This window comes from Pteronotus mesoamericanus, unplaced genomic scaffold (assembly GCF_021234165.1).
Source record: "Pteronotus mesoamericanus isolate MK-2021 breed Mesoamerican mustached bat unplaced genomic scaffold, CSHL_Meso_final contig_163, whole genome shotgun sequence".
Lineage (NCBI taxonomy): Eukaryota > Metazoa > Chordata > Mammalia > Chiroptera > Mormoopidae > Pteronotus > Pteronotus mesoamericanus.
The window spans coordinates 5,394,128-5,420,235 of record NW_026555064.1 but is presented as its reverse complement, the minus strand read 5'-3'; the positions used below and the strand labels follow the sequence as shown (position 1 = coordinate 5,420,235).

Genomic DNA, 26,108 nt, shown 5'->3' with positions numbered 1-26,108 from the left:
TCTAAGAAATTAACTGTGAATGTCCAGTGCCAATTTTTCTGAAAGAATTTTTTTTGGCGTTTTGATTTGGTCATTGACCCATCTGAGAGAAGCCTAGAATGCTGTGGAATGACTGTGGAAGTGGATGTTTCTGTAGAATCACCTGGGGAGCTTTAAAATGCAAACAAGGAAAAACAACAAAAAACCTGAAGTCCAATCCCCATTCCCAGATTTTGTTTTTGTTAACCCCAGTTCTATTGAGATGTAGTTGACATATAGCATTGTATTAGTTTTAGGTGTGCAATGTAATTATTTCATGTATATATATATTGAGAAATGACCACCACAGTGAATTTAGTTAAGTCATCACCTCACATGGTTATACATGTTCTTGTGATGAGAACTTTAAGATCTACTCTTTTAGCAACTTTCAAATACACAATACAGCATGAACTATAGTCACCATGCCGTACCTTCTTACGTCTGGAAGAAATTTGTACCTTCACCCATTTTCCTCTCTCCCCACAAACCCTGCCTCGACAACCACCGATCTGCTCCGTTTTTATCAGTTTGGTTTTTAAGATTCCACATGTAATGAGACCATAAAGTATTTGTCTGTCTTTGTGTGACTTACTTCACTTAACATAATGCCCTTGAGGTGCATCCAGTTTGTAGCGTATGGCAGGAGTTACAGTGCTGGGTCCTATTTTGCCTGGTAGTCTAATGCTGCTAATGGGACCACACCCCATGCCTCCCTCCTTACCCTCTCACCCTGTCCTCCCCATCCCCATGAGGTGGTGGAGGTGGAGGTGGAGGTGGAGGAGGAGGAATTGTCAGCATTTGCACCATTCTAGTCTGTGTGATCTTCCAGAAAGTTCTCCTCGGAAGTTTATCAGCTAAACAGTGCCAGTTCTTCAGATACAACTTTTCCATTGTTTATTTAGGCTCTGGGTGCCTTGGCTTTGTTTTGTTTGGTTTCCTAGTCCAGTAACATCCAAGAGGCATTTGTATTTGTAAAGACAAGCAGAAGTCAAGGAGCTGTTATACGCAGGTGCTATTTTGTTTCAGTGGAATTAAGTTTTCCCATCTTCTTGACTTTAACCTACTCTTTTCATCCTACCTTGTCTCCTATCTCCACCACTCCACAAACTGTTTTAATGTGACAGTGACAGATGGCAATAAATCTAGCTGTGGACAATAGTCTGGACAGCGGAGGAGTTTTTAAGACAGATAAGTAGTGTGCTATTTATAGTGTGCTGTTTGCCAGAGTACCCTGCTGGAACACAGATTCTGTAGAAATACGGTGTTAGCAAGTTACCAGTTGGAGCACTAAATTAAATTTTCACTAGCAAATATTTGTCCACAGCAGCTTAAATCATTTTTTATTCTGTTTACACATGAGGGGGCAGTATGGTACTATAAAGCAAATGTTCTGCAGAAATGCTTATTTATATTGGTATATACTTTTTAGGTGAGGATTTTTTAGACTCTGTGATTACAACTTTGATATGGTTTTCTCTTATGAAATGTGATACACATATCTGATACCCTCACACACGAGTCACATGGCTGTTTTTATTCACATGCATAAATATAATAATTTCCTTGTAACAGTGGAGCTTTTATACCGTGCCTTTTATTGTTTCATATTTATGTTTTGTTTAACACTAGCTGGCTTCCTTCCTGTTTCTTCCTTCCTCCTAAGGAACACCAGCCCTCTGGAATGCTGTGTCTGTTAGGTTGTTGTCTTTAAAGATTTTATTTCATGACTTCATTGAAGGCTGAAGGGTCTCCAATGTTGTTGGGGACAGGAAGCCTCTGAACCCAGGTCTTGGCAGCCATGGAAGATATATTATAAATCACCTATATGATATACTTCCCTCTATGGTGCAGAATGCTTTTCTCAAAAGACAAAAAGCTGCTAAGCAAAGAAACAGCACATTTGAATTAATATTGTTGCTAATATATGAATGGCACTGTGAATAGTCATGGTGCTAATATTCCAGCTTTTGTAGATGGAGAGGATATTACTAAGAAAAGTTGGAGGGTATTAAAATGAATTGATAAAATCTACCAGTTTATGAAAAATGTATGTAGGAATCTAAAAAGTAATTTCGTAAGCACAAGCTATTTTTTAAAAATGTAAAAATGTTTGCAGTCATATGTTTTTGTTTGTACAGTTTGAAAAAAAATTGAGACCAGCTTTTTGGCATAAATATAACCCTGTGAAATTTCAGGGATGTTTGCTTGTAATAATTTATCCTGGCTACTTCCCTTATGGGTAGAGAGCTATGTTATTGTCCATAGCTGGTTGAGATAATTATACTTGTTTAGTTTGGGAATGAATTTATTGTGAAATATAAAGACTTGATGCTGCTTTGACTCAGTTTTAATGAGAAATATTATTTAGAAATCTTCTGTTAAAAAATAAATAAAAAACTTACGGCCTACACCCAAAATTGAAGGAATGGGTTTTTGGCTCCAGCTCATTTTGAATGAGCTCCAAACCAAATGTTGTTTGATGCTGGTTTACTGTTGGAATACACAGGTTTCTGCTCAGGGGAAATAATTAATGTCCTTTGTGCTTTGATGGCAGATTTTTAGGACCCTGCCTGATGCCACATTCCCTGAGCCAGTCTCCTTGTCAGCGTCACCCCCAAATGCTCCACCAAGACAATCGAAGAGACCAGGCCAGAGGACCAAGAGACCCGTGGCTGTATATAACCTTTGTCTTGAGCTGGAAGATGGTAAGGTGCTCATTATATTTTTCTGCTCGACAGCGTGTTGAGACTATGGCGTATCATATGGCCCCCGGGCAGGCCACAGTTTTCCGTCCTTTGTATTTTAATTTCTTTTCCTGTAAGATTTTAATTTATGAGATTAACAGAGAGGGTAATGTTTTCTTGTCAGGGGGAGAATGTAAGTTTCAGTTTTGTGTTTGTCTTTGTTATGCATGGTTCCTTTTATACTTTCAAAAGACAGCCTAAATTTCTTTTTTGGGAGACTTGTGTGACCTGCTGCGAGGTTGCATAACCCTGAGACAAATGGAAGGGGAGCTAAAATTAAAACAGCTCTTTCATGAGAGGAGCAGATAGGGTTGGATGTTAAATGCATTTAGATGAAAGGCAAGTGTGGTTGACCGTCACGCTGGGGTTTGCTTGCCGTGTTTTCCTTACTTTCTCCGAAGGCAGTTATCTGGTCAGATGGCAGGGGTGGCAGACTGACCTGCTGTTTGGGGCCAGGCTGAGTGGACTGCGCTGCAGTGGGGCTCTGGCAAGTGGAAGTTCTCAATGTCCCATTCAGGCTACCGTGTTCCAGTGAATTCTTATCATGTGATGATGATGTCTCAGCATTGCCAGAATGCCTAGTTTTTAGACAGCCTGGAAATTTGAATTTTAAATACTGACTCCTGCAAAACAAAATGGCGAGCCAGGTAGAGGCCCCCACTTGGTGATTTGTGCCCCTGTGGTGACTGGCGTGGAGAAGAAGGCGGCTGTCAGGGTCCCAGAGCCTGTGTTTCCAGGGTGCGTGTCTGCAGCGGTGACTGTTTTGTTGTGGGACTTCACCCCTGCTGAGGGCGTTTCCTGATTTGGAAATTAGTTTTCATTTTTCTTTCTCTCCTCATCCTCTTTCTTTTTGTATCTTTCATTTATTATTCTTTAAAGCTACAGAGCTTATATTGGTTTGGAAGTGTGAGATGATTGTCGAGGGCAGGTAGGGAGTGAAGATAGCAGCAAATACTGATGCAGTACTGATGTCATAAGCAGCCATATAATCAAATGTCCAGGTAGTGAATATCCAAAGATCTATGCAAGCAGACGTCACTGTCTTCCGCTCAGGTGACCTGGGGGTGTCTAGGGGAGGGCTCAAGATACTTCCTGTAATTACAGTGGGGGCTGTGATGTTTAATTTTTTAAAAATATTTTAATTGTTTAAAAAATTTTAAAGATTTAAAATATTTGTGGGTGATTGCTTTCTTTTTAAAAAATTATTAAATTTGTTGAGGTGACATTGGTTAATAGAATTATGCAGGTTTGAATTGTTCAATTCTATGATACGTCATTGGTGTGTTGCGTTGGACGCCCCCCACCCACGGTCCAGTCTCCTTCCAGCACCATGTACGTGACTCCCTTTACCACCCTCCCAGCTCCCTCCCCCGCTGGTGACCACCATCCTGTTTTTTGTCTTATTTGTATGTTTTTGTCTTATTTGTTCATTTGTTGCTTTCAGTTTTATATCCCACACATAAGTGAAATCATATTATTGCCCAATAGTGAAGCAGGCTTATTGTCTGATTCCGCTCCCTAGTTTATTTTGCTTAATGTCTGATTCCCTTTGCTTCTTTCCTTTATTAAAACTAACTAGTTAGCCATGCCAACAATATGGCTGTGGACCTTTTCTGTCTGACTTATATCACTTAGCATGATATTCTCCACATCCATCCATGTTGTTGCAAATGGCAGTATTTCTTCTTAGGGCTGATTAGTATTCCATAGTATATATGCACCTCATCTTTTTGTATCCAATCACTTGTGGAAGGAAACTGGTTGTTTCTGTGTCTTGGCCACTGTAAGTAATGCTGCAGTGAACATAGGGGTGCATATATCTTTACAAATAACTGTTTTCAATTTTTCTGATAGCTGCCCAGAAAAAGGGTTGCTGGGTCATATGGTAATTCTATTATTGCTTTTTTGAGGAACATCCATATTATTTTTCATGGTGGTTACACCAACTTACATTCCCATTAACAGTGAATGAAGGTTCCTTTTTCCCTACAACCTTTCCAACACTTGTTATTACTTGTCATGTTTATAATAGTCATTCTAACGAGTGGAGTGGTATTGCATTGTAGTTTTGATTTGCATTGTTAAAGTGTCTGTTCAGGTCCTCTGCCCATTTTTTCACTGGATTGTTTATTTTTTTTGTTGTTCACTTGTATGGGTTCTTTATATATTTCGGTTATTAACTCCTTATTGGAGGTGTTGATTTCAAATATCTCCTCCCATTCTGTTGGTTACCTTTTTGTTTTGTTCAAGGTTTCTCTTTCTGTGTAGAAGCTTTTTAGTTTGATACAGTCCCACTCTTTAGTTTTTGCTTTTTTTCCCCTACCTTTGAGGTCAAATTCATAAAATCTTCTCTAAGACCAAGGTACACAAATTTAGTACCCATGTTTTCTTCTATGCAACTTATTGTTTTAGGTCTTATATTTGCACCTTTGATCCATTTTGAGTTAATTTTTGTGCATGGTGACAAAGAACAGTCTTGATTCATTCTTTCATGTGTGGCTTTCCAGTTTTTCCAGCACCATTTATTGAAGAGGCTTTCTTTTCCCTGTTGTATGTTTTTGGCTCCTTTGTTGAAAATTATTTCCCTATAAATATTTAAGCTTTACTGGGGGCTTACCTAAGACATATGTTAAGCGATACAAATAATTAGTTTTACAGTCAGATCCTTGTTTTCCAGAGGAGGGAGCATGAATCGTTAAAATCAACCTATAATTTGAGAGCTTTCTTTTAGATATTAGTTTCAACTTCTGATCCCAGCTAACCTTTTTATTCTCTTTTTTCTCACTTCGCTCTCTCTCTCAACAGAGTTGCTAATAAGGAGTAAAACTGACTGGTTAGAATTGTACCTTTTCTTGTATTTCACCTGTTAATAAAGAGTGAAGGAGGCAAAAGTGAAAAAGAGGGGAAAGACATCAAAAAGACATTGATAATATGTCTCAAAACTGCATTGACTATATTTCATTAAGGAAATAACCAAAGAGAGACCTTTTGTCTTAGAATTACATTTACTTTTTTGGCATTAGTAAGAATTGAATCTTAATATGCAATCAGTGATTATTAATGGGTAAGATATTGCTGAAGTGGTATTCAGAACATCTTTTATGGGAATATTCATGGTGATTTGCTATAATTTTTAGGTCATATAATAATTCTTAAAAAATTGTTAGGGAAAAGAAGATTGTCAGCTGGTCAACTCCTTTAGTCTGTTTTTATGTTCATTTATATGATGTTTCATTCTACATTTTGTATTTTATAACTTTACATTAATTCTTTTTGATTGTACCCTTGGATTTTTTTTTTTCAAAAGTTGTCAGAATGAGGAAAGCCCATGATTTTCATCATGGAGTGATTTTATTATTTTAAAGGCCATAAGATCAAGCAATTAACCTATTATTTATCTCTTACCCCTCACCTTCCCCCATTTGTAGCTAAGCTTTAGTGAAACATAAGTTGAGTGCAAAAAGAATTATTTCAGAGGGAACAAAGTAGGGGTATGTTTCGCATATTCTAAAAGCAGGGAAATAAATGAAGAGAAGTGGTGTATATGCTTTTGAAAGAAAGCGTGCAGGGAAAGGGCACTGAAAAACTCTGTTACTGCATATGAATTAGCCTATTGAAAACTCTGCCCCTCAAACAAAATGTACTCTTATAACTAGGACTTAAAAATTTTTTTTTTCTGTAGAGTCATCTGATGTCAGCTACTTGGATGTTTCAAAAAATTTAACCTTTTGTGTTTTTTTTTCTCATTGGTTTAGTTTTGGTTATGGTATGAATTTTAGCCAACTTTGGTTGATGATTCTTCCAAATGTTTTAGTTTATATGAGTCCGACAGAAAATCTAAATGCAAATATGTCCCTTTTTCTCCCTCCACTCCATTTACTCACTGTAGTATAAGTTAAATTTGATTTAATAAAATCCAGGGCAAATAATTTTTGTTTGAAAGTTAGGTAGATTATCTGGCAGGATTCAGGGAATTAGAATGGGTACCTGGAGAGTTTCTGCAGCACTACGATTTGGTCCCAGATGAGGTATTTGAGTGAAGTGGTTGGTGGTACGTTATTTCATCTTCTACACTGGTAGGGTAGGAAACTGATGTCCCTGACACTCGGTTGGTTGCACTTTAACATCAGACAGATCAAAAAGTCATTATTAGCAAAGACTCAGCAAGCCTGTTAGCATGAGCCTGGGCGCAGAGAAGCCAAACTGGTGTGAAATAGGAGAGAAACCCTGCTGTTAGACATGACTTTTATTACATTATATTTAACCCCACCACAGTCCCAATTGAGACACTACCATTTTAATTAAAGACACTTAATATCTTTACTTTGATAAAGACATTAATTGGCTTTAACACATACTACATATGCAGTGCTCATTATTTTTCTTTGTGATGTGTGATTAAATGGTATTAAACTTAATATTGATATTAAATTTACCAAAAGACTTAACAATTCTAGTTACCTTATATATCTTTATTGATGATTATTATGAACTAAAATGGGTATAGTATCTAGCCAGATTGCTTTAAATAAGCAGCTGCTAAATATTTATTGAAATTATTGTCTTTCATTATTTTGTATAAGCCATATTGTTCATTTTGACATAGCATTGAATAACCTCAAATACTTCAAAGCTGAGTAGATTCAGCTAAGTCAATTGTGAAATAGCAAAATACAAGGTAGGCTTCCAAGTGCTAAGAATAGATGAAAAATCAAAGATTTGCTTTCATTTCATTTTCACGTTATCTTTTTGTGTTTTTATTTCTGTAGAACTAGCAGTGAAACAATCTAAAAAATTTTAGTGTATGTTGTATTTTTGTTTTCTCCTGCTTGCTCCAAATTTATGTCCTTACTACTTCTGTGTAATGAGAGACTATTGTGTTTGTTGTAATTCCCCCCAATACAAGGAAAGTTCATGAGGCTAAATGAGATTTATTCATTGTTATTTTTTTTTATTCAAGGCAGAAAAAAAATTTAAAAGAAGTTTTGGGGAGTGAAAGAATATTATCATCTGAAATTTGAGTAAGCTCTCCCTTTCTTCCTTTATTCTAGCTCTAATTTTAAACAAAACTAGACAGTCATGGGACTAGTTTTTATTTGTATCTTCTTGAGTAATTATATACTTTGTGCTTATCTTTTTTTATACATGATAGAGTGTTTATTTAGGCAACATAAAAATATGACTTACAGCAAGTTGAAAACAAAATCATCTTGCAAGCCAACTGGCAGGACTTAATGCTGTTTTAGAGCAGGTCTTATTTGGGTACCATTGGGTTGGCACTTTCCCACCTGTATCTCCGTTGTGCTCAGCATAGCATGTTTTTTTGAGCATGTGTCATTGTAGTCCTGCAGTGACGGTGGATATTATGAAAAGGGTGGATATTATGATAAGGAAAAATGTGAAAATACAGCCGTTGATGGTGAGATGGATATGCAATGGAGCATGACCATTTTCCTTCTAAGGAGGGACACGTGCTGGTATGGATCAGTCTCTAAAATCAGAGGACAAAACTGTCTGTAGGAATCAGGAAGGCCATGGTCAAAGGCTGGTTAAGTAATGTAGGCTTACACTGATGTTGGCATGAACCAGGAGCACCAGAAGTAGAAAATAAAATGGGTACCTGGGAGAGAAGTTAAAGCAAGTTGTTGAAACTTCTTAGTCGACTGGATATGGAGGATGAAGGCAGGTGATCAAAACGGATGTCATGAGCCACACTTTAGGCTCATGGGTAAATCTGTGCTTGTGTTTATGTCTTAGTTTTTGCCCTGATGGTTTTAAAAACTATTGAGACCATCTTTCCATCTAAGGAAGGCAGTTTCTCATTTTGTTAGTGTCTTCAATACGTACTTGATAGAACTGCTTTGGAAAATAGGTTTAGTAGAAATAGTGTAGGCCTTGCAGGTGCTGTTGCTGCCTCAGATCTTCCCACACCCAGCCTTGGTCAACCCCACCGTGTTCTTCAACATCACTGCCCATGGCGAGCCCTTGGGCCACGTCTCCTCTGAGCTGTTTGCAGACAGAGTTCCAAAGACAGCAGAAAACTTTCATGCTCTGAGCACAGTGGAGAGAGGATTTGGTTATAAAGGTTTCTGCTTTCACAGAATGATTCCAGGATTGATGTGCCAGGGTGGTGACTTCACACACCACAATGGCGGCAAGTCCATTTATGGGGAGAAATTTAATGATGAGAATACCATTCTGAAGCGTATGAGTCCTGGCATTTTGTCCATGGCAAATGCTGGACCCAACACAGATGGTTCCCAGTTTCCCATCTGTACTGCCAAGACTCAGTGGCTGGACGGCAAGCATGTGGAGTTCGGCCAGGAGAAAGACGGCATGGGTGTTGTGGCAGCCATGGAGCGCTGTGGGTCCAGCAATGGCAAGACCAGCAAGAAGGTCACCATGGTTGACTGCGGACAACTCTCATAATTTTGACTTGTGCTTTATTTCAACCACCAGACCATTTCCGCTGTAGCTCAGGAGAGCACCCCTCCACCCCCATCTGCATGGAATGTTCCATAGTCTTCATGCTCTTGCTGCAGTTCATTGGGTTCCATATTTTCCTTACCCCTTCCAAGTCTAGCTGGATTGCAGAGTTAAGTTTATGATTATGAAATAAAAACTAAACCGCGACAACAGCAAAAGAAATAGTGTAAAATATATTGGTATAAATAGTACCTATGGAAAGTCAGTGGAAAGAGAAATAGTATATAATTACTAAAGTGTTATGTCGTCTTTGAAGAAAGAAAAGTCTCATACCATGAGCAACGCAGAGGTCCTTTTTCTCCTACCACCCCTCACATTGATTCATGGGTCCATTATAATGGGCGGAAGCAAACACTGCACTAGAACACGCTTATTTCCGTAGAAGTCAAGGATGGATAGCTGAAGTCTTGGCAGGCGGGTACCCTGCTCTCAGTTCCCAAGGGAGTATCTTTAGAAATTGCCTGTATGAAAACATGTTTTTGTAAGTGAATTGTAACTACCCTGTCCTCCCCCAAATGTTATCAGGATGCTTAGGTGTGAGAAGAACCACTTTAAAACCAATTGTTGACATGGATTTTTAGTGACACCTGCTAGAGCTATTGATGTTTCTTGTAGACAGACATATCTCATCAGTTTGACACAGAAGTATAATCGGTCCAAGTAACCAGGCATGACCTTATCTTTGTTTTAAGCTTAGTAATCTTCTTCCAAGTCTTATCATTTTTTTTTCCATGACACCTCATAGGCGGGCTTTGGGTAATAACTTTCTGAGGGCCAAGGCCTCTTGCAATGTTATGATTCCTTGACACGGAATAACTGTGTTGTGAAGTGAAGTTTAAGACCGGGTTTGAATCAGTGACAGCACATGTAGACAGATTATTTCTTAACTCAATTTTACAATGTTCAGATCAATGGGTTGGAAAAGGCAGTCAGAAATTTCAGAGCTGCAATTGAGTTGTGGTGTGCCCCCATACATCATGCAAGCTACCTCCCCTGCACTACCGTTTCCCCAGAAACCTTCCAGAACATCAGCCCCTCCTAATGTTAATGACAAAGCGCCAGGCAACTTCTTATATGACTTCCTGTATGATCTTAACTTGGCTTCGGTGTGGGATGAACATGTTCCCCTTTCTCTGGAGGAGAAAAAAAGCGTATTTAACGCCTTTAAAAATGCATAGCTGCTTCTATGATGAAAATAAGTTCATGGCAGGTAACTAGAATTTATAGAAGGGAGAAAAATTCTTTAAAGCTTGTCTCCCTGTGGTGTGGGTTTTTTTTCTTCACTTCTAATAGCTTTTATTTTAATTTCTAGTTCTGAATTCAAGCAGCTGTCACTCTCTTTATAGCCCTCTTTGAAACTCTTACAGCGTAGGAGGTAGCCAGGCTGTCTAAGAAACATCTTTTCAAACCAACCGAAGTATTGTTTATCCTGAATGAAATAGAATTTTTAAGGCTGTCAGGAGTGACTGATTTGAACGTTTTCTTGGGTAGCTGGGAAGATGAGCAGAAATCTTGCAGGAGAAGGTGTTATCTCAGCGTGGCCAATTCCAAGTGACTTCTATCACTCAGAAAATTCCTATGGACCGTGATGCAAATTACCAGGAAATAAGGGTGCTGTTGGCAATTAATATAACAAAACAAATTTGTGGCCAGTTAATTTTTACCCACTGAATCCTTACCAGCTATGGAAGAAAAAGAACAGATGTGAGATTGAGCGACTGTGGAGGATACTCTTGTTAACTACTTGTGTCTGGGTTGCCTTTGATGAGCTCTGGGTAGCAACTTTGCAGTGTGGCTCTGGGTGCTCATTCTGCTTTGAAGGGCACCCCGTGTGCCTTCTGGGCCATATTTGGGAGTCCAGCGTCACCCTTGGAGGCAAAAAAATCTTCCAGCCTATTAAAATGAATTATTGGGCTTCAGTTTTGCATGTACTAATATTCTTTAAAATCAGCAGCATGATTTTTTGAGCTTGAAATGTAGTTATGGTCATGATTTAATTTTTCTCTTTAGGTAAGACTAGAACTAATGATTCCTTAACTCTCTGACTATTGATTATCGTCGTTATTTTAGAGATATACTCTTTTTCTTAAATTTTTAAGTAAATGTAAAAAGAGGTCACAAAATTTGGAGGGTAATAATAGTGAAATTACATACCGCATATTACAGGCCAGGTATTGTTTTCAGCAATATGTGTTAAAGTTAGGTAATCAGAACAATTCCATAGGCATATTATTAACCCTATTTTATAGGTCAGGCAACCGAGGCACAGAGAGGGTCAGCGACTCACCCAGTCTCACAGCTGGTTAGTGACAAGGCCGGGCTTGGATCCCAGCAGTCTGGTCCCGAGTCTGGGTGCCTGACCACCCTCATGAGGCTGGATGCAAGTGCCGCAGTGAAGTCAGAGGGATTCTGTGCATTTCAATCAATGTATTGATGTATTATTTTAAAAAATTTTAAGAATGATTCTGTCTTTTCATTAAAAAATTTTGTGTGTGTCCTGGCCGGGTCGCTCAGTTGGTTAGGGCATTGTCCCGCTACACCAAGGTTGCGGTTTCAGTCCCGGATCAGGGCACATACAAGAATCAACCAACGAATGCTTGAATAAGCGGTACAGCAAATCGATGTCTGCCTGTCTGTCAGTCTCTCTCCCCCCCCTTCAAATGAATAAATCAAGTTATAAAACAGAGTTTTCTGTGTAATCTCACTTCTAAAGGAAAATGTCAATAGATGTGTAAGCTTACAAATAAATTTGGAAGAATACTAATCAGTCATGACAATAGTTTTCCTTAGGGGTTGGGATTGTGATGATTTTCTTCTTCTACATATCTCTTTCTCCTACAGAGTATTCCTTGTTATACATACATGTGCATATACATGCAGATAAAGGCATACACACACACATATATATAGGATTTAAGTTATGAAATTTCAGCTTAATGCTGATGCAAGCTGTGCTCGGTGCTTGGTGTGTGGAGTGTAGCTTTCAGATTTTGAAGGAGGAAGAATGAAGCAGAGCTCTGGTAAAAGGATATGGACCCCCCTGAAGCATGAGTTGACCTGGGGAGACTTGATTGGCACCACATTGAGAATGGGTAGCACTTGCTGCTTGGTGGTTTCCTGTTAGATTTGATAATATCTTTCACTTTCTGCCTGGGCTGCTTTCTCAGAATCATATTGTCCTAGCATTTTGGGGACCTTTATCACTGGAAATACTTAAGCAGCAAAGAATTTTATTGAATGGTCAATTGTGGTTAAATTTGGATTCAAACTAACCTGGATTTAAATCTTTGTCACTTCTTGCTATCTTTTATGATCTTGGCTAATTCTCCTTTAAGCCTCATGCATTTGGGGCAAGAAAATTTTATGTGGTTTTTGCTGAGAACAAATGAGTTAATGGCTGTACACCACCCAATAGGTAGTAAATACTCCAGAATTTTCGCTTATATTTTCTTGAAGGCTTGATATATGAAGTAGAGGGCTTAACATTATAGAAAGTGAGACTTAGTCTTTTATTTTTGATTATTTCTGTCCTGCATAATAAATAGTCTTATTGGTTGCTGGCGTCTTAATCTGGGGATTGATAGTAATTAACATTCTCTGTGTGCGTAGACTGGTGGGGGAAGAGGAAGTGTAGAGAGCGCGGAGTCCAACAGCCCTCGTTGTCTCTCCTGGGCTGGGGTTTGTGTTCCGAGCACCCTGCCCTAAATTTCCTGAGCTGTCACGGTGTCAGCCTTCCTCAGAAGTTTATGGAAGACAGTATCTGATTACTTTTTGGTTCCTAAGCATAATAGTATATGGTGGTTATATTTTTTGTTTGTTTATGTAGGCAGAAATCTCAGTCTGTAAATAATGCCTCAGGTCTGTGATTATGATATAAAAATGCGCTCTGCTTTATAGAGTAGAGCAATTTGCTTTGACTTCTATTGACATTGCAACTGAACTGGTCTTATTCATTTTATAATTGAATTGCTACTGACTTCCATTGACCTTTGCAAGTTGGAGAGGTGGTTCCTGGCATTGTAACCTAATGCCTATTAGCTGCTGCTCTGACGTTCTAACGGAGCCTGTGTTTTATGTCATAAGATTATAACACAGCTGAATCCCTCATCAGCTTTTCTTAGCATACTCTTTTGACAATCCTAGCTGTCTGGTAGCTTTTTTGGGCAAGCGTTATGCTTAAGTTTTTAAATCTTTGGACAACAGAAAATAAAATCTGCTGTATAATTTTATGGCATTTCACTGCACCTTTTCTTGCCCTAATGCGGCATTTTAATTTATGGTTCAGGTGTTGCCTTTTCTCTTATTTGGGTTTTTGTTTTTTTTTTTTTGGTGGGGGGATGCATATCTGCGTGTAGTTCTGTTTTTGTGCTCTTGCTATTGGGGGTGGGAGACCATTCCTCTGAGAGTCCTGTTTCCCTTTCATACTCACGATTTCAGCTGGAGGCCTTGTATTACCTGGCTGAATTATTCTCATCTAGCAACTGACTGCCATAGATCTGCATATCGCTTAGCTTCCTTATGGTCAGTCTTGTTTGATGAGTGCACGATGGAATGAGAGGAACTGGGACATCTTGCCCTCTGCCCAGCATGGCGTTGATTTCACTTGCAGTGGAACTGAGAATTGGGGTAAGTGGGACTTTAGAAGCCTTTCCTTCTGCTCGGCAATTAGAACTTGTCTCCCAGTGCACCTCCCACTGCTGAGAAACACAATTAGCTTTCTTTCCTTAATGGGCAGTTGGCAGGGTTAATTTCTTACCCCCACCTCCTTTCCCCTAGTGTAAAACTTAGGGAAGGTTTTCTGATCAAAGAGTCTAGACTGTTTTTCTCTTTTTTTAATAGTAATTATTTACCACTTACTTTAAGGACAGTAAAGAATTCTCTTTGAGTGGTAGGCTGGGGTTTGCTTTTTAAAGAAAGATACAAGCAATTACATTAGCAATTCTAAAAGTTCAATTTTCAAGTCAAACTTTGAGTTCCCTAACCTATCTTCATTATTCTGCTTAGTTTAAGAAAGAAACTCACTTTTTTTGTCTTACTTAGGACTTTTTCTTTCTATAGATCTTACTTGTGTAACGGCACCACGGATAGTGCCTCTTAAAGCAAGTTATTGCAATCATTTTAGTTCAAGTTGACTAGCATATATTGTAGGAAGATGTGAAGGGAGTGCTGGATTTTCTTTGGCTGGTGAGGGTCCCCTGGGTTTTGGACTTGACCATGCCTTTGCTCAGCCATGCTGCTCTTGCTCTGCTCTGTACTGGCCATACTGTTTTTATACTGCAGCTTCCTGTTAGAGAAGGTCATGGAGCTCCACAAGATTCTCACTCAGCTGAGCATCTGGGCAGGTTGTGTAGAAACAAGCCTGTTCACTTTTCTTCAGTGACCAAGGAGTAGCCTACTTGGACAAAACCATCGTAGATAATGCCACGAGGCAAGGCACACTGTTCTTCTATGATGTTTGGGTGTGGCCATTCCCCATCTTCCTCAGTCTTGCAGTAAGGTTGGTTACTTGGCCACCCTGGTGTCTGTAGGTTAATAATTATGGGAATGCTAGTGCTAAAGGCAAGATGCAAAAACAAAATACTGGACAAAACTGTGATCCACCCCCCTTCCCCCCAGCTTTGGAGCAGTGGTGAGCAGTAGCTGTTCTGGAAGTCAACCTCCTTTACAAGCTGGTCAGAACTCCTGAATGCTTCACTGACTATGGTGATTTGGAAGTGAGTAGATGATACTTGTAAGACTTGGGTAGGAAAGGTGAGGCCATGCACAACTAGAGTGTCTGTGGCTGTCCTTGTTAAAAGTGGAATTCCATTCTAGATAAGTTGTTGTTCTGAGCTAGTATGACAGGTCTATGATATCTCATCTCTCATGAGTCAAGTCACTAGGTCAAGTCACTTTGACCTATATTAATCACATTTCAACAATCAGCACTGCTTAGTGCGTGCTACTGTTCCGATGCAGCTGGTCATTAAAGAATGAATAACTACATCTTTTGAGCTTCATCATCCATTAAATTCCATTGTTGGCCTCATCCTAGCTATCATGTTGGCTTTATGAAAATCCATGGAGACGTGCTTGCTTTCTACCATTTCATATAACTGAAGCTTTTAACCAGCTCTTAGGTAGGTTTAGCTTAATTTTTTACACAACACTTCCATATTAGTTGTTCAGATTTAGGTTTTATTTACAATGTCAAGTTCAACGACATTTTGAGCTGAGGGCAGGGGAAACAAGTGTTGGCTTCCTGTAATTTATACTAGTCAGTGTAGCATTAGGAACTAGTTTGACGTAGTAAAATATAACAACTCAGGCTTTATTTTAGCAAAATATGTCAGAATATATATGATGTGAGTTTGGGAGTACTGTTCTTGATACTACACACTCCCCTCCTTTTCTGTGCACCCTATGTCCTCGGTAACATTTGGAGCAAAGACGACTATGGTTTGAAGGAGATTTTATTGATGTCATAATATTTGCCACATGGTGGTGGAAACGAGGGCAACATGAATATTTCCTGCTTAATTCAGAGGTTATGTTTTGAATAGGCTTACATAAGCCAGCAAAACAAACAAATATAACTTTCCTCCAGCTGCAGTGTTTTGTAATTCCCTCCCCATTCTAAGCCTCTTCCTGTCCACGTCATCCCAGAGCCGTTAGTTTGTCGACTACTGAGACTTGTACCCAGCGGACGCTTATCCTTGAGCGTATCCTTTCTCTTCCTCACCTCCTGAGCTCTCTTCAGCTTCAGGCAGTTAAGCCTGACTTTTTGGTGCTCTAGTCTCCCTTGGATAGAGCATCATTAGAGCAGACACACCATTTGGGCAAAGACGTTGAATTACTCTAAGCAAGACATTATGGGTTATTATTGGCTGTCCAATGTAAAAGACAGAAAATGAAGAATGACAGGAGACTGAATCCAGGCACAAGGGGAGAGGAGGGTAGGGTGCAGTTAATCAGAGCAGTTCTGTTTACTCTGCACTGCTAAAAGCCCACCTGATATTTATTTATTTGTTTGTTTATTCATTCATTCATTCATTCATTCATTCATTCATTTATTTGAGACAGGGGAAGGGAGGGAAAAAGAGAGGGAGAGACACATTGATGTGAGAGAAACATTAATTGCGTGCCTCTCGTGTGTGCCTCTCACATGGGGGAATTGATCCATCAGTCTTTCACTATGCACGGTGATGCCCAAACAACTAAGCCACACCAGTCAGGGTGGAGCCCACCTGGTTTTTGTTGAAGCTACCCTCAAAGTAAAATAGATTATTTAGCTTTGAGATTTATTTATCTGTATTTAGGGTGAATTTTTGTATATTAAACCACAGTTTTTCACCAATGTCCACTGTGATTTGGGAGATTATTTTTCCCCAGAAAGCCTTACATACAAGTAGATAATAAAAATAATAGTTATGAGTAATAGCTTTTCACTTTATGCAATAGCCTGTGTATATTAATTATAGCATTGAAGTAATCCCTGTTGAGTGAGTAAACTAAAATTTAAAAAGACATCAAATATATTTCAGTAAAGTTTTAAAATTCTAAGCATTTTGTGATTTTGGCCTGAGAATATTTGGTCTGGTATGCGTTCTATTTAGTCTTTGGAATTTTTATAAGACTTTAGTTTTCCTTCATAAATATTTTATGCATTAAGTATGTGTCTGTGTGTATAAAATAGGTCAGCTTTGTATTATTGATTACAGATCTCTCTTTTTTTCCTACCCAATAACAGTATCAGAGAGAAGTATGTTAAAATCTCCAATCACAATTATTGATTTTTCTGTTTTTCCTTGTGGTTCTATTTTTCCTTGAGGCAGTATCATTTAAATACTTTTCTTCTTGTTTGATCATCTTGTCTTTTTATCACTATAAGATGACTCTTTGTCTCTCATTCAGATTATTTTTTATTTTTTAATTTTTAAATCATGTTTATTCTATTACAGTTGTCTCAGTTTTTCTCCCGTTACCCCCTTCTACCCCCCTCTACCCAGTCAATTCCAACTCTGTTGTCCATGTCCATGGGTCATTCATACATGTTCTTTGTCTAGTCCCTTCAGATTATTAAGATCATTGTCTTTCTTTGGTTTGTATTTGTCTAGTATATTTATTTACTTTTTTACTTTTCAATCTCTTTTTGTTTAAGTATGTTCCTTGTAGTTAACCTGTTGTTGGATTTAAAATATGCATTTGGAGAGTCACTGATTTTTTTAACTGGTGAGTTGACTCCCTTTATATATATATATCGTAATTACTACTATGTTAGGATTTCTGTCATTTTATAGTTTTTATTTAATGAATTTTGTTACATGTTTTTCTTTCTTGCTTTTTCTTGGGGAAAAAAAAGTAAATGTTCTTCTGTTTCCAATGATATATGTTCTTTTTTTTGTTTCTAAGTTTTCCCTTATTTTGGGACTTATAATTTATCTTTTGTTTTCTTAAACTAAATTACTTGTATTTCTTTATTCACCCTAATAAGACAAATGATTTAATTGACTCTCATCTCCCTCTGGGCTGCCCACCCTCACCATGTTGCTATTTTCTAGAATTTTCATTCTGGATCGCTTTGGTTATGTTTTTATCTTTTCTTTTGCCCTCGAGTTTTAAAAGATAACAATAGACATTATCAAGTTTGTTGAATATCTTGTACTGCTTTTATTTAAATACTTAAAAAATTGAGTGTTATTAATATAGTACTTTGGGTGCAAACCGTGGATAATTTATGTATAATAATGTTTTTTATGACCTCACATTTGAATGGCAGTGTGAATATATAATTCTATGCTCAAAATTCTTTAATGCTTTAAAAATGGTACTTCAGTACTGTTGTGCATTCAGTGATGCTGCTGTTGAGAGCTCTGGTGTCAGTCTGGTTTTTTTTTTAATGTGATCTGCTCTGTCAGGAATTTTTTTTGTATTTGATAGTATTAAATTCTGCAATAATGTATCTTAAAGCAGTATTTTCTTTATTCCCCTGTTTGGCACTCTGAGTCCTTTGGATTGAGATCTTTGAAGGTTCTTTAGTTTTGATGAATTGGTCATTATGTCTTCATATTTTTTCCTCTCAATTTCTTTTATCTTCTGGGACCTGGATGTTGGCAGTTTCACTTCTATTCTCCATATTTCAAATCTCTGATTTATTTGTTGCATTTTCTGACTGGGTTAGTGTTCTCTCTGTCTTAGATTCGTGGTTTACAAGCGCACCGGGAAGAGGGTAACGTGTATGTAAACGTGGTCTCGATGAGTCGGAGGCGGCTCCTCTTCCTTCCTCTTTCCGCGTCCTTTCTGGCTCTTGCCTCCTCCACCAGGCTCACCTAGGTGCATTGGTTCAGAGCCAGGCCTTTGCATTCCTGCGTATATGTCTCACTCTGTGGATGAAGGGGTGCACATGTCACACCCAGATCCCCAGACGAGTGGGGAACTTGATCATAGATTTTTGACCTCCATTTGGTGTGGCGAGCGTCTCCCAGCCCCCTACTTTCACACGGAGAGCCTGGTTTTAGCTCCCTCCCTGTCCCCACCCCAGGTGTATTATAGGTTTATTGTACAAAGATACCAAAGGATTTAATGGTCTTGCTGGTTCTTTTGGATCCCAGAGCCAGGAGGCCTTTGGCTTGCATTCCCCTGCCTTCTGAACCGCTGTTCCCTTTCTGTCTCTTTTTCACAGAGACGTGTAACCATTTTTGAGTACAGTGACATCTTTTTATTTATTTTTAAAACGTTATTTTATCACGTTTTTGTTGTGGGGCACATGTGGAAGGAGGACTGCCTTTTCTTGTATAAATGTTTCTGTGTTGTAAATGTCGGTACTTGGCTCTCAGTAAATCTTTCTTTGATCCTAGTGATGAGCTGTTTGACACTTAGACGCTCCTGTGATAGTCTGACCTGACAGGAGCAGCGTGCGTGTGCCGGTGGAACCGCCGTAGCAGGCCGCAGTTGTCTTCCCGTCGGCCGCGCATGCCTGTGACGTTTGATAGACTCCAGGTCAGCTAATAGATGGTTGATTCCACCCTCCCTCCCTTCCTCCTTTCCTCCTCCCCCTTCCCTCCCTCCTCCTTTCCTTCTTTCCTTCCATATGCTCAGGGTCATAAAGAAATCAGACTAAACGGTGCAATCAGTAGCTGTCGGGAAAGGCAGGCCCTCTTGAATGCTTTTTTTGTCCAATTTTTATGAGAATCTCTATCCATGGGGGAATCTTAAATATTTGTAAAATAGTACTTTCCTGTATTTAAAATAATAACTATCACCACCACAACCCCCCACCTTGCCCACCACCACCCGTACCGCTTTGAGTAGAAGCCTGCTCCTTGCATCCGAAGTTCCTCCAAGGTTCTCTTACACATTTCTACATTTTCTTCTTTGTTCTCTCCGTCCAGTGCAATGACTTCAGCTCTATCTACATGACTCGCAAATCAGTAAAACTCTCCTAGAGCTCTTTCCTGAGCTTTGAGGTTGTGTAACTAACTGTCCTCTAGATATCCTCACCTGGAATTTTTATTGAAACCTCAGGCCCAAGATATCTACAACTGGGGCTATTATCTCTCACACCCCACTTTTCCTGGTTTTTTGAATTCCCTATTCCATTTAATAATTCTACCATCCACCCAGGCCCCTAAGCCAAGAATTTGAGGGTCCCCCTTCTCCTTCACTTTATTCACAAAGTTCCAATGACTGCCCTGCCTGAATACCTCTTGACTCCGTTCTCTGGATCATTTTCTAACCTGCCTAAGCTCTGCAGTACCTTCCCAGTGCCTGTAGAGCAAATTCACATCCCTTGGTACATTCCAAGCTCTTTACCCTCTTCATATTCCTGCTTTCTGCCTTGGATCCTTTTCTCTAGGCAAATCCAACTACTCGTAGCTCTGAAAACTGCCACATTCTTATTTCTAGGCTTTCGGTCTGGATATTTTCTCTACGAGGGGTTCTTGGCTCAAAAGTTTGGCGACAATTTCTTCTTCTCCCTGTTGCCTGACTCCCATGGCTTCCGCCCACCACTGGCAGGTTAGGAAATTCCATTCTCTGGGTCTCAGAGCTGCTTGGTACAGTCACATTACAGCGTGTATCACCCTCTGCCTGTTTGTCTTTATCTGACTCTTCTGCAACTTTGGCTAGGGACTGATTCTTCACCTTTATACCTCAGCATCCGTGGTGTGACTTGTACATAAGTAGAAACTCAGTGCATAGGTGCTTATGGATCGGATATAGGAAATTAGAGAGTGGTATTGCTTGAAAGGGGAGAGGAGGATGACTGGAAGCTGTGAGCAGGTTTTGTCACAACACTCAGAGGTCTGTAGGCCTTTTCACTCCCTAGTTCCTACAGGCAGAGGCTTTGTGTTCATGCTGTTTCGCGTGGCAGTGAGTTCCTGAGGACTCCTGGTTTGCCAGGCACGGCCGTGTGTCCTTTAAGGATCACTAACCCAGGGACATGGTCTCCATCCTCAAGAAAGGCATACCAGAAATGGGGCACTAAAACCAGGTTACGGAGCTATGAGATGGCAGTGAAAGGCGAACTTGGTTTCTGCTTGCAATTGTGAGAAAGGCGAGGGAGGCGGCAGGGGATGTGGTTGGCAGGGGCTTTGCTGGAGGCAGTGGGAATTAAGCTGGATGTTGTGAGGAAGTCATTTTCTAGGTGGTGGTAGTTCCAATGAGTTTCTTATCTTGCAGTCTGTTCATAACAAGAGCTCTTCGGCACCAGTTTGGCTCACTTGCCTGGAACAACCTGGTTGCATCCAGGTGACCCGCCTGTGTTGTGGAAGCCTGTTCAAGGGTAACAGCTTGGGAAGGAAGGTGTGTGGCGCTCGGGTGGAATGTGAGAAACGATGAGAGCATCTGACTTTCATTCTCAAGTACAAGTTAGTTTCAGAGGAGTCAAAAAATCTCCATTCCAGAAATCATTGAACATGGAATTTTTGTTTCTGTGAAATCGTATTATATTCATGGTAGGTAAAAAGCTGTGGTTTGATTTTGGTGAACTCATGTTTCAGGCATGTGTGTACATACTTAGCGTTCATGCGCCTGATGTCAGTGTCTCCTTGGAGGCAGTGATTCTCAGGCAGACAAGCTCATTCCTGAGTCGTGGAGGTGAAAGGAATTCTGTGCCTGTGGAAAGCAAGGTGATGCATCGCCATGTGTGATTAGGTTCTATACACATAGTCCTCCTGCCAGCATTGATTTCACTCGAGGGGTCGGATCGCCACTGTTTGGCAGGAGGAAGAGAGAGATTCTCCTAATAGAAAGCGATTTGGCGTGCTGAATAATGATGGTTTGCGTTGTGTCAGGCTGCTGGGGCATGAGACTGCAGACAGTGTTGATGAGCTGGGGTATCTGGCTGTAAAAGCCGTTCAGGTGTCTCTTGAAAGTAACCTTCGGCCTCTGCTCCCCAGTTCCCCACAGTTGCTTCTCACTGGCAGGTTTCCCCTTGGAGGAGGGCGTCGGGGCCTAAGCTGGCCCCAGACAGACGCTCATCTGCTGCTTTTGCTATGTCCTGCCCTGCGGCCAGGGAATGGGGCCCAAGAGAGCGGAAGGCCAGCAGCCAGCCTCCGAGGCCAGGGAGGCTCGCACGTCTGGCTCGCTGTTAAGGTTACCCGGTCTGCCTCAGAGCTGGTCATGTTTTGCTCCTTCTAGCCAAGCCCTGAATTGGCAGTGGTCGTGTGGGTACACGTTCAGGGTTTACTCGAGACCCCGTGCTGGGCTCACACGTCATGTGTTCTTAATTTCGAAGGGAGCCCTTGCTCACGGTGACGGAGGGACCCCAGGGAGGGTCCTGACAAAGGCCAGCCCCTTGTTCTTGGGCTCATTTGCAGAAAAGAGCTGGGTGGACCCGAGCTGCCCGGGGAACAAGGGAAGAAGTAGCCTTTGTTTCCAAGTGGACTTTATCCCAGAGCAAAACTAAGTCAAAAGGAAGTCATCCTGTTCTGTTATTGGGTTTCAGTTCATTGGTCAGACAGCTGGCCCTTCTATTTGGGGCCGAATGACTCTGATTAGCTAAACACCTTTGTAGTGAAAGGCCGTAGAAAAAGCAACTTGACTGAAAGAGGAATGATACCATATCTTCGACCGTATTGTGCATTTGGGAGTGGGGACGGAGCGAGGCTTCATGGAGAGGCTGAGACCAGGGAGAGAATACCTGCCCCCAGAGCTCACGTCCCTCATGTGCCCCACCGTCTCGCGCACCTGCCCGCCCGCCCGCCTGGCAGCACGCTTCGTCTGCCGCACAGGGCTGTCCAGGTGTCCCCCCGTCACTGCCCCATAAAGAATTCCTCCACCCGCCTGCTCTCGCCACCATCTTGAAGCCCTACTGCCCTGACTTCGCTTTCTCTAGATTTCCATTTCTAAGATCCTCTTTCTCAGCCTTAGTTGTACACTGGGTCAGAGTTAAATAAGAGTTATTTCATACAGTCAATTTTCAAGATTAGCATCTTGGGAGCTAGCTTAATCAGAGCCCAGAATTTCTCTTGTGCTGTATGATTAGTAGATTTGAAATCTGTCTAAGATGTTTTCTTGAGAGTAAGTTCGTTGCTGTTCCTGGCATTCAGGCCTAGGGTGTTTCTAGGACATAGGCCTGAGGAAAAATAAGAGGTTTAATCAGCTAGGAGCTATTTGTGCCTGGGGGTGTGGACTCCCGCGTTACGCATGATCTGCTTTCATGTTGCACTTTGTTGGCCAACTGTTGATTGTGACCCATCACCTATAAAACCAACGCCAGATCAGCGCCATCTTCATGGATCATCACGGCCTTTGCAAGGCACCGAACAGTCAATACTGAGTGGGGGTGTCAGCCTGGCTGCGGGGGTCCAGGCCGTGATGGGTGCAGTTCAGGTGCGTCTGCAGTAGTAGCTGGGGTACTGGGGTGGCAAGAAGACAGTGGAGGGGAACAGCTGCTTCGGGGGTGGGGGGTGAGGGCTCTCTCTGCCTTCTTCTGCCATTTTCCATTGTAATGCAAACACAGGACACTAAACCTATTTCATGAAACGGTCCGTGTGAAGGAACAACTCGTGCAACCCAGGGAAGGAATGCCTTTTAGTTTTGGTTTAAAATCATCCTCTGGAGTCACTGCAGGGGCCTGATTCTTGTATAATGTCCTCCCTAATATTCACAGGGAAATGGAAGTTTCTCTCCATCTGGGATTTTAATAAGTTGGGCTATTCCATTGTAATCCAGCCCAGAAGACAAGGTCCCTTAGAGCTTTTTAATTTCTGAAGTGCCAAGTGATGATTGAATGGCTTAAAAAGCTGTCAGGTAACTAGAAAGAGAAAGGTTGGACCCTGCAGTGCTGGTGTGTGGCTTGGAATTGTTTGTGAGGTTATTGTTGTAATTGATAACAGTGCTTCTTCCAGACAGGAAGTCATTGTGGCCGCCATTAAGGCTTTCGTCTTCCCTTTGATCTAATTTATATTAGTGTATTTTTTCCCCCCTGGGGGAAAACACTCCTCACTGTGTATTATCTATGATATATTTTAAACATATTTGATTTTTAAAAAAACACAACAAAGTCTTTAAAGAGAGACCCCGCAGATACTCATAAGCTGACTTGTAAATGTAATTTTGGATATAATTTGATTGATGAATCAGATGATGTATAATTATTAGTGAAGTTTCTTTCTTCTCCACTGAGTTTCTGTCTGGAAATTGATGCCTTACTTTTTCCCCTCCCTAGGTGACAGTCCCCACCCTCCTAAGGAGGACACAACTCCCAGCAGCCAAGACTCACTTTCCTCCTCATCTCCCACAACTTCAGCCGTCCACGGGCTTCCTGGACCAGAGAAAAACCACCTTGTCGCCGACGGGGACTGGGTGTCCACTGTGTAAGTTCCCCTGGGCTTCTGTGTAGTGTTGAGGGGACGAGGGCTGTGAGCTTCATTCAGAAGCTCCCATGGCCAGTGGGCACTGAAGCTCTTAGATCTAAAGATCTCTGTTCTCTAATCAGTGGGGCTGCCAGAGAGAGAAAGATCCATAAAAAAGGCCTTTCCTGAGTAGCCTTGTGTTCCCAGCATGGAAGGGGTAGATGGGTGCTATTTCCAGTCTGTTTCAAGGTGACTTCGTGCCAGGTTAGAGTTGCCCAAAGGAACTCTGTTCTTGTCCTGCTCAGGATGTTTTCTCCCTGGTTCTGCAAACTTGTAGAGACACGAGAATGCATGCATTGTGACCAATGGACTGTTGAAACCATCTCTAGAATGATATTTCAGTTGTATAAATTTTTGAGGGCTATGGAGGAAATCGATTTCCTCCATAGCACCCTGCATAATTGACAGTTGATGGATGAAATATCTGATTTTATCTTCTCCGTTTGGTTTAGTGCTGGGCACGTACAGATCAGCTCAGGTGTATTAGCACAACTAACACCAATACAAACAAAATTCCATGGACCTGTTGACTGCAAGAGGGTCTGGTCTGTCTTCCTGTGCTGACCAGGCTGTGGAGTAAATTGTGGACTGGTGGTGTTGAGGGACATCAAAGAGCCTCAAATTTCAAACAGAAGCTCAGAAAGAACAAAAAGAATCCCACTGATAATTACATGGCATTACTTGATTAGTCAATCAAATGGCACCCAAGATTCCTTTTATAATTCAACCTGAGAGAGTCTGGGTGTCCTGTGTTTAAAGTTACATTTAAAAAATATAAAAGTTGCTTGAAATAAATTTGTGGGTAATGATGTCATTTGACCCTAGCTGGACATTCTTGGGGCTTTAAATGGAATTGAAAAGTCTTCTTCACATTACATGCCTTTTTATAGTTACTGCTGGAGTCACATGAAATCATTATGAACTTATTAAGTATTAAAGGAGGCTGGGAGAAATTTGGTATGCTAAAATTTGGGGGCGATGGGAAGACATTGAAAATGTAACCAAAAATCAAAGTGAAATGCAAAATAGGGAATCATAGTCTGCAGATGAGATTTTTTTCCAAGATGGTCCTATATGTATTTGTATCTGCTGAAGACTGTGTACTGGAGATTTAATGTACATATACTCAGACATGCTGGCCTTGTTTGCGGTTCTTTTTTCTGGAATGAATATGCTCTTTCTCTTTAGTAATCCCAGCAACAGTGGCAGTGAGTACCGGGGAACCTAGCATCTGTAATCCTGAGCACTCCTGGTGGAGTTTGGTGTACTTGTATGTATGTTTAAAGCAAAAATCAGATCTCTTAATTATCTCTTTCAGTCAGCACTTCTCATGGTCATGGAGACCAGTTTAGTCAGTCATGTGTTTTCCGTGCAGTTCTGGAGAAAAGTGACACTGTGCGCCATGATAGCGCCAGTGCTCAGTTCATAGCATGCCCGTGCCTGAAACATGAAGAGCTTGATATGTTGGTCATAAATCAAATGAGGAGTGAATTCCCCAGCTTCCCATTCATACAAATTTTAAAATATCGTGGGAAGTATTCCAACATTGAGAGAAGAGAGGCCAAAAAGGGGTGGGGTGGGGGGTTAAGTAGTTGAAGGAAGCCTGGAAATCATGAACTTGAATTTTTTCTGTGCCTTACATAAAATAGATCCATTTTTCGCTTAAGTATATAGATTGTTTCTTGTATATCTTATTTATTTATCAATTTATTTAAATCACAGTTTACATTCAATATTATTTTCGATTAGTTTCAGGTGTATAGCAGAATGGTTAGACAATCACACACCTTAGAAAGTGTTCCCCTCCCTCCCCCCGATGTTGCCCGTACCCCCCGGCCCCATACAGTGATCACAGTGTTATTGACTGTATTCCCTGTACTGTGCTTTACATCCCCATGGCTGTTTTGTAACTACTAGTTTTCTACATCTTAACCCCTTGCCTTCTTCACCCAGCACCCCCAACCCCACTACCCTCTGGCAACCATCAGTCTGTGTGCATATTTCTTAAAAGATTTACCTG

General features: G+C 40.7%; 2 protein-coding genes across 5 annotated transcripts in view; both read left to right on the top strand.

Moving 5' to 3' along the window:
* The window catches only part of ARHGAP10 (Rho GTPase activating protein 10), a 241,326-nt gene that overhangs the window by 196,051 nt on the left and 19,167 nt on the right, over positions 1-26,108 (top strand). For all 4 annotated transcript variants that reach the window (XM_054562719.1, XM_054562717.1, XM_054562721.1 and 1 more), the window contains 2 exons: positions 2,576-2,726; positions 23,902-24,049. In XM_054562719.1, coding sequence (XP_054418694.1) covers positions 2,576-2,726; positions 23,902-24,049 — 299 coding nt within the window. The remainder of the gene's footprint in view (positions 1-2,575; positions 2,727-23,901; positions 24,050-26,108) is intronic.
* On the top strand, positions 8,095-9,257 carry LOC129088326 (peptidyl-prolyl cis-trans isomerase A-like). Its single transcript, XM_054595606.1, has 2 exons — positions 8,095-8,184; positions 8,685-9,257. Exons 1-2 carry the CDS (start codon positions 8,095-8,097, stop codon positions 9,192-9,194), a joined length of 600 nt encoding a protein of 199 aa, XP_054451581.1. The 3' UTR covers positions 9,195-9,257.

Excerpts from the sequence above, each read along its gene's own strand:
- LOC129088326 (XM_054595606.1), top strand. The coding sequence starts at position 8,095 with ATGTGTCATTGTAGTCCTGCAGTGACGGTGGATATTATGAAAAGGGTG. Across the intron at positions 8,185-8,684 it reads TGAAAATACAGCCGTTGATG|ATCTTCCCACACCCAGCCTT; the intron begins GTGAGATGGATA and ends TTGCTGCCTCAG.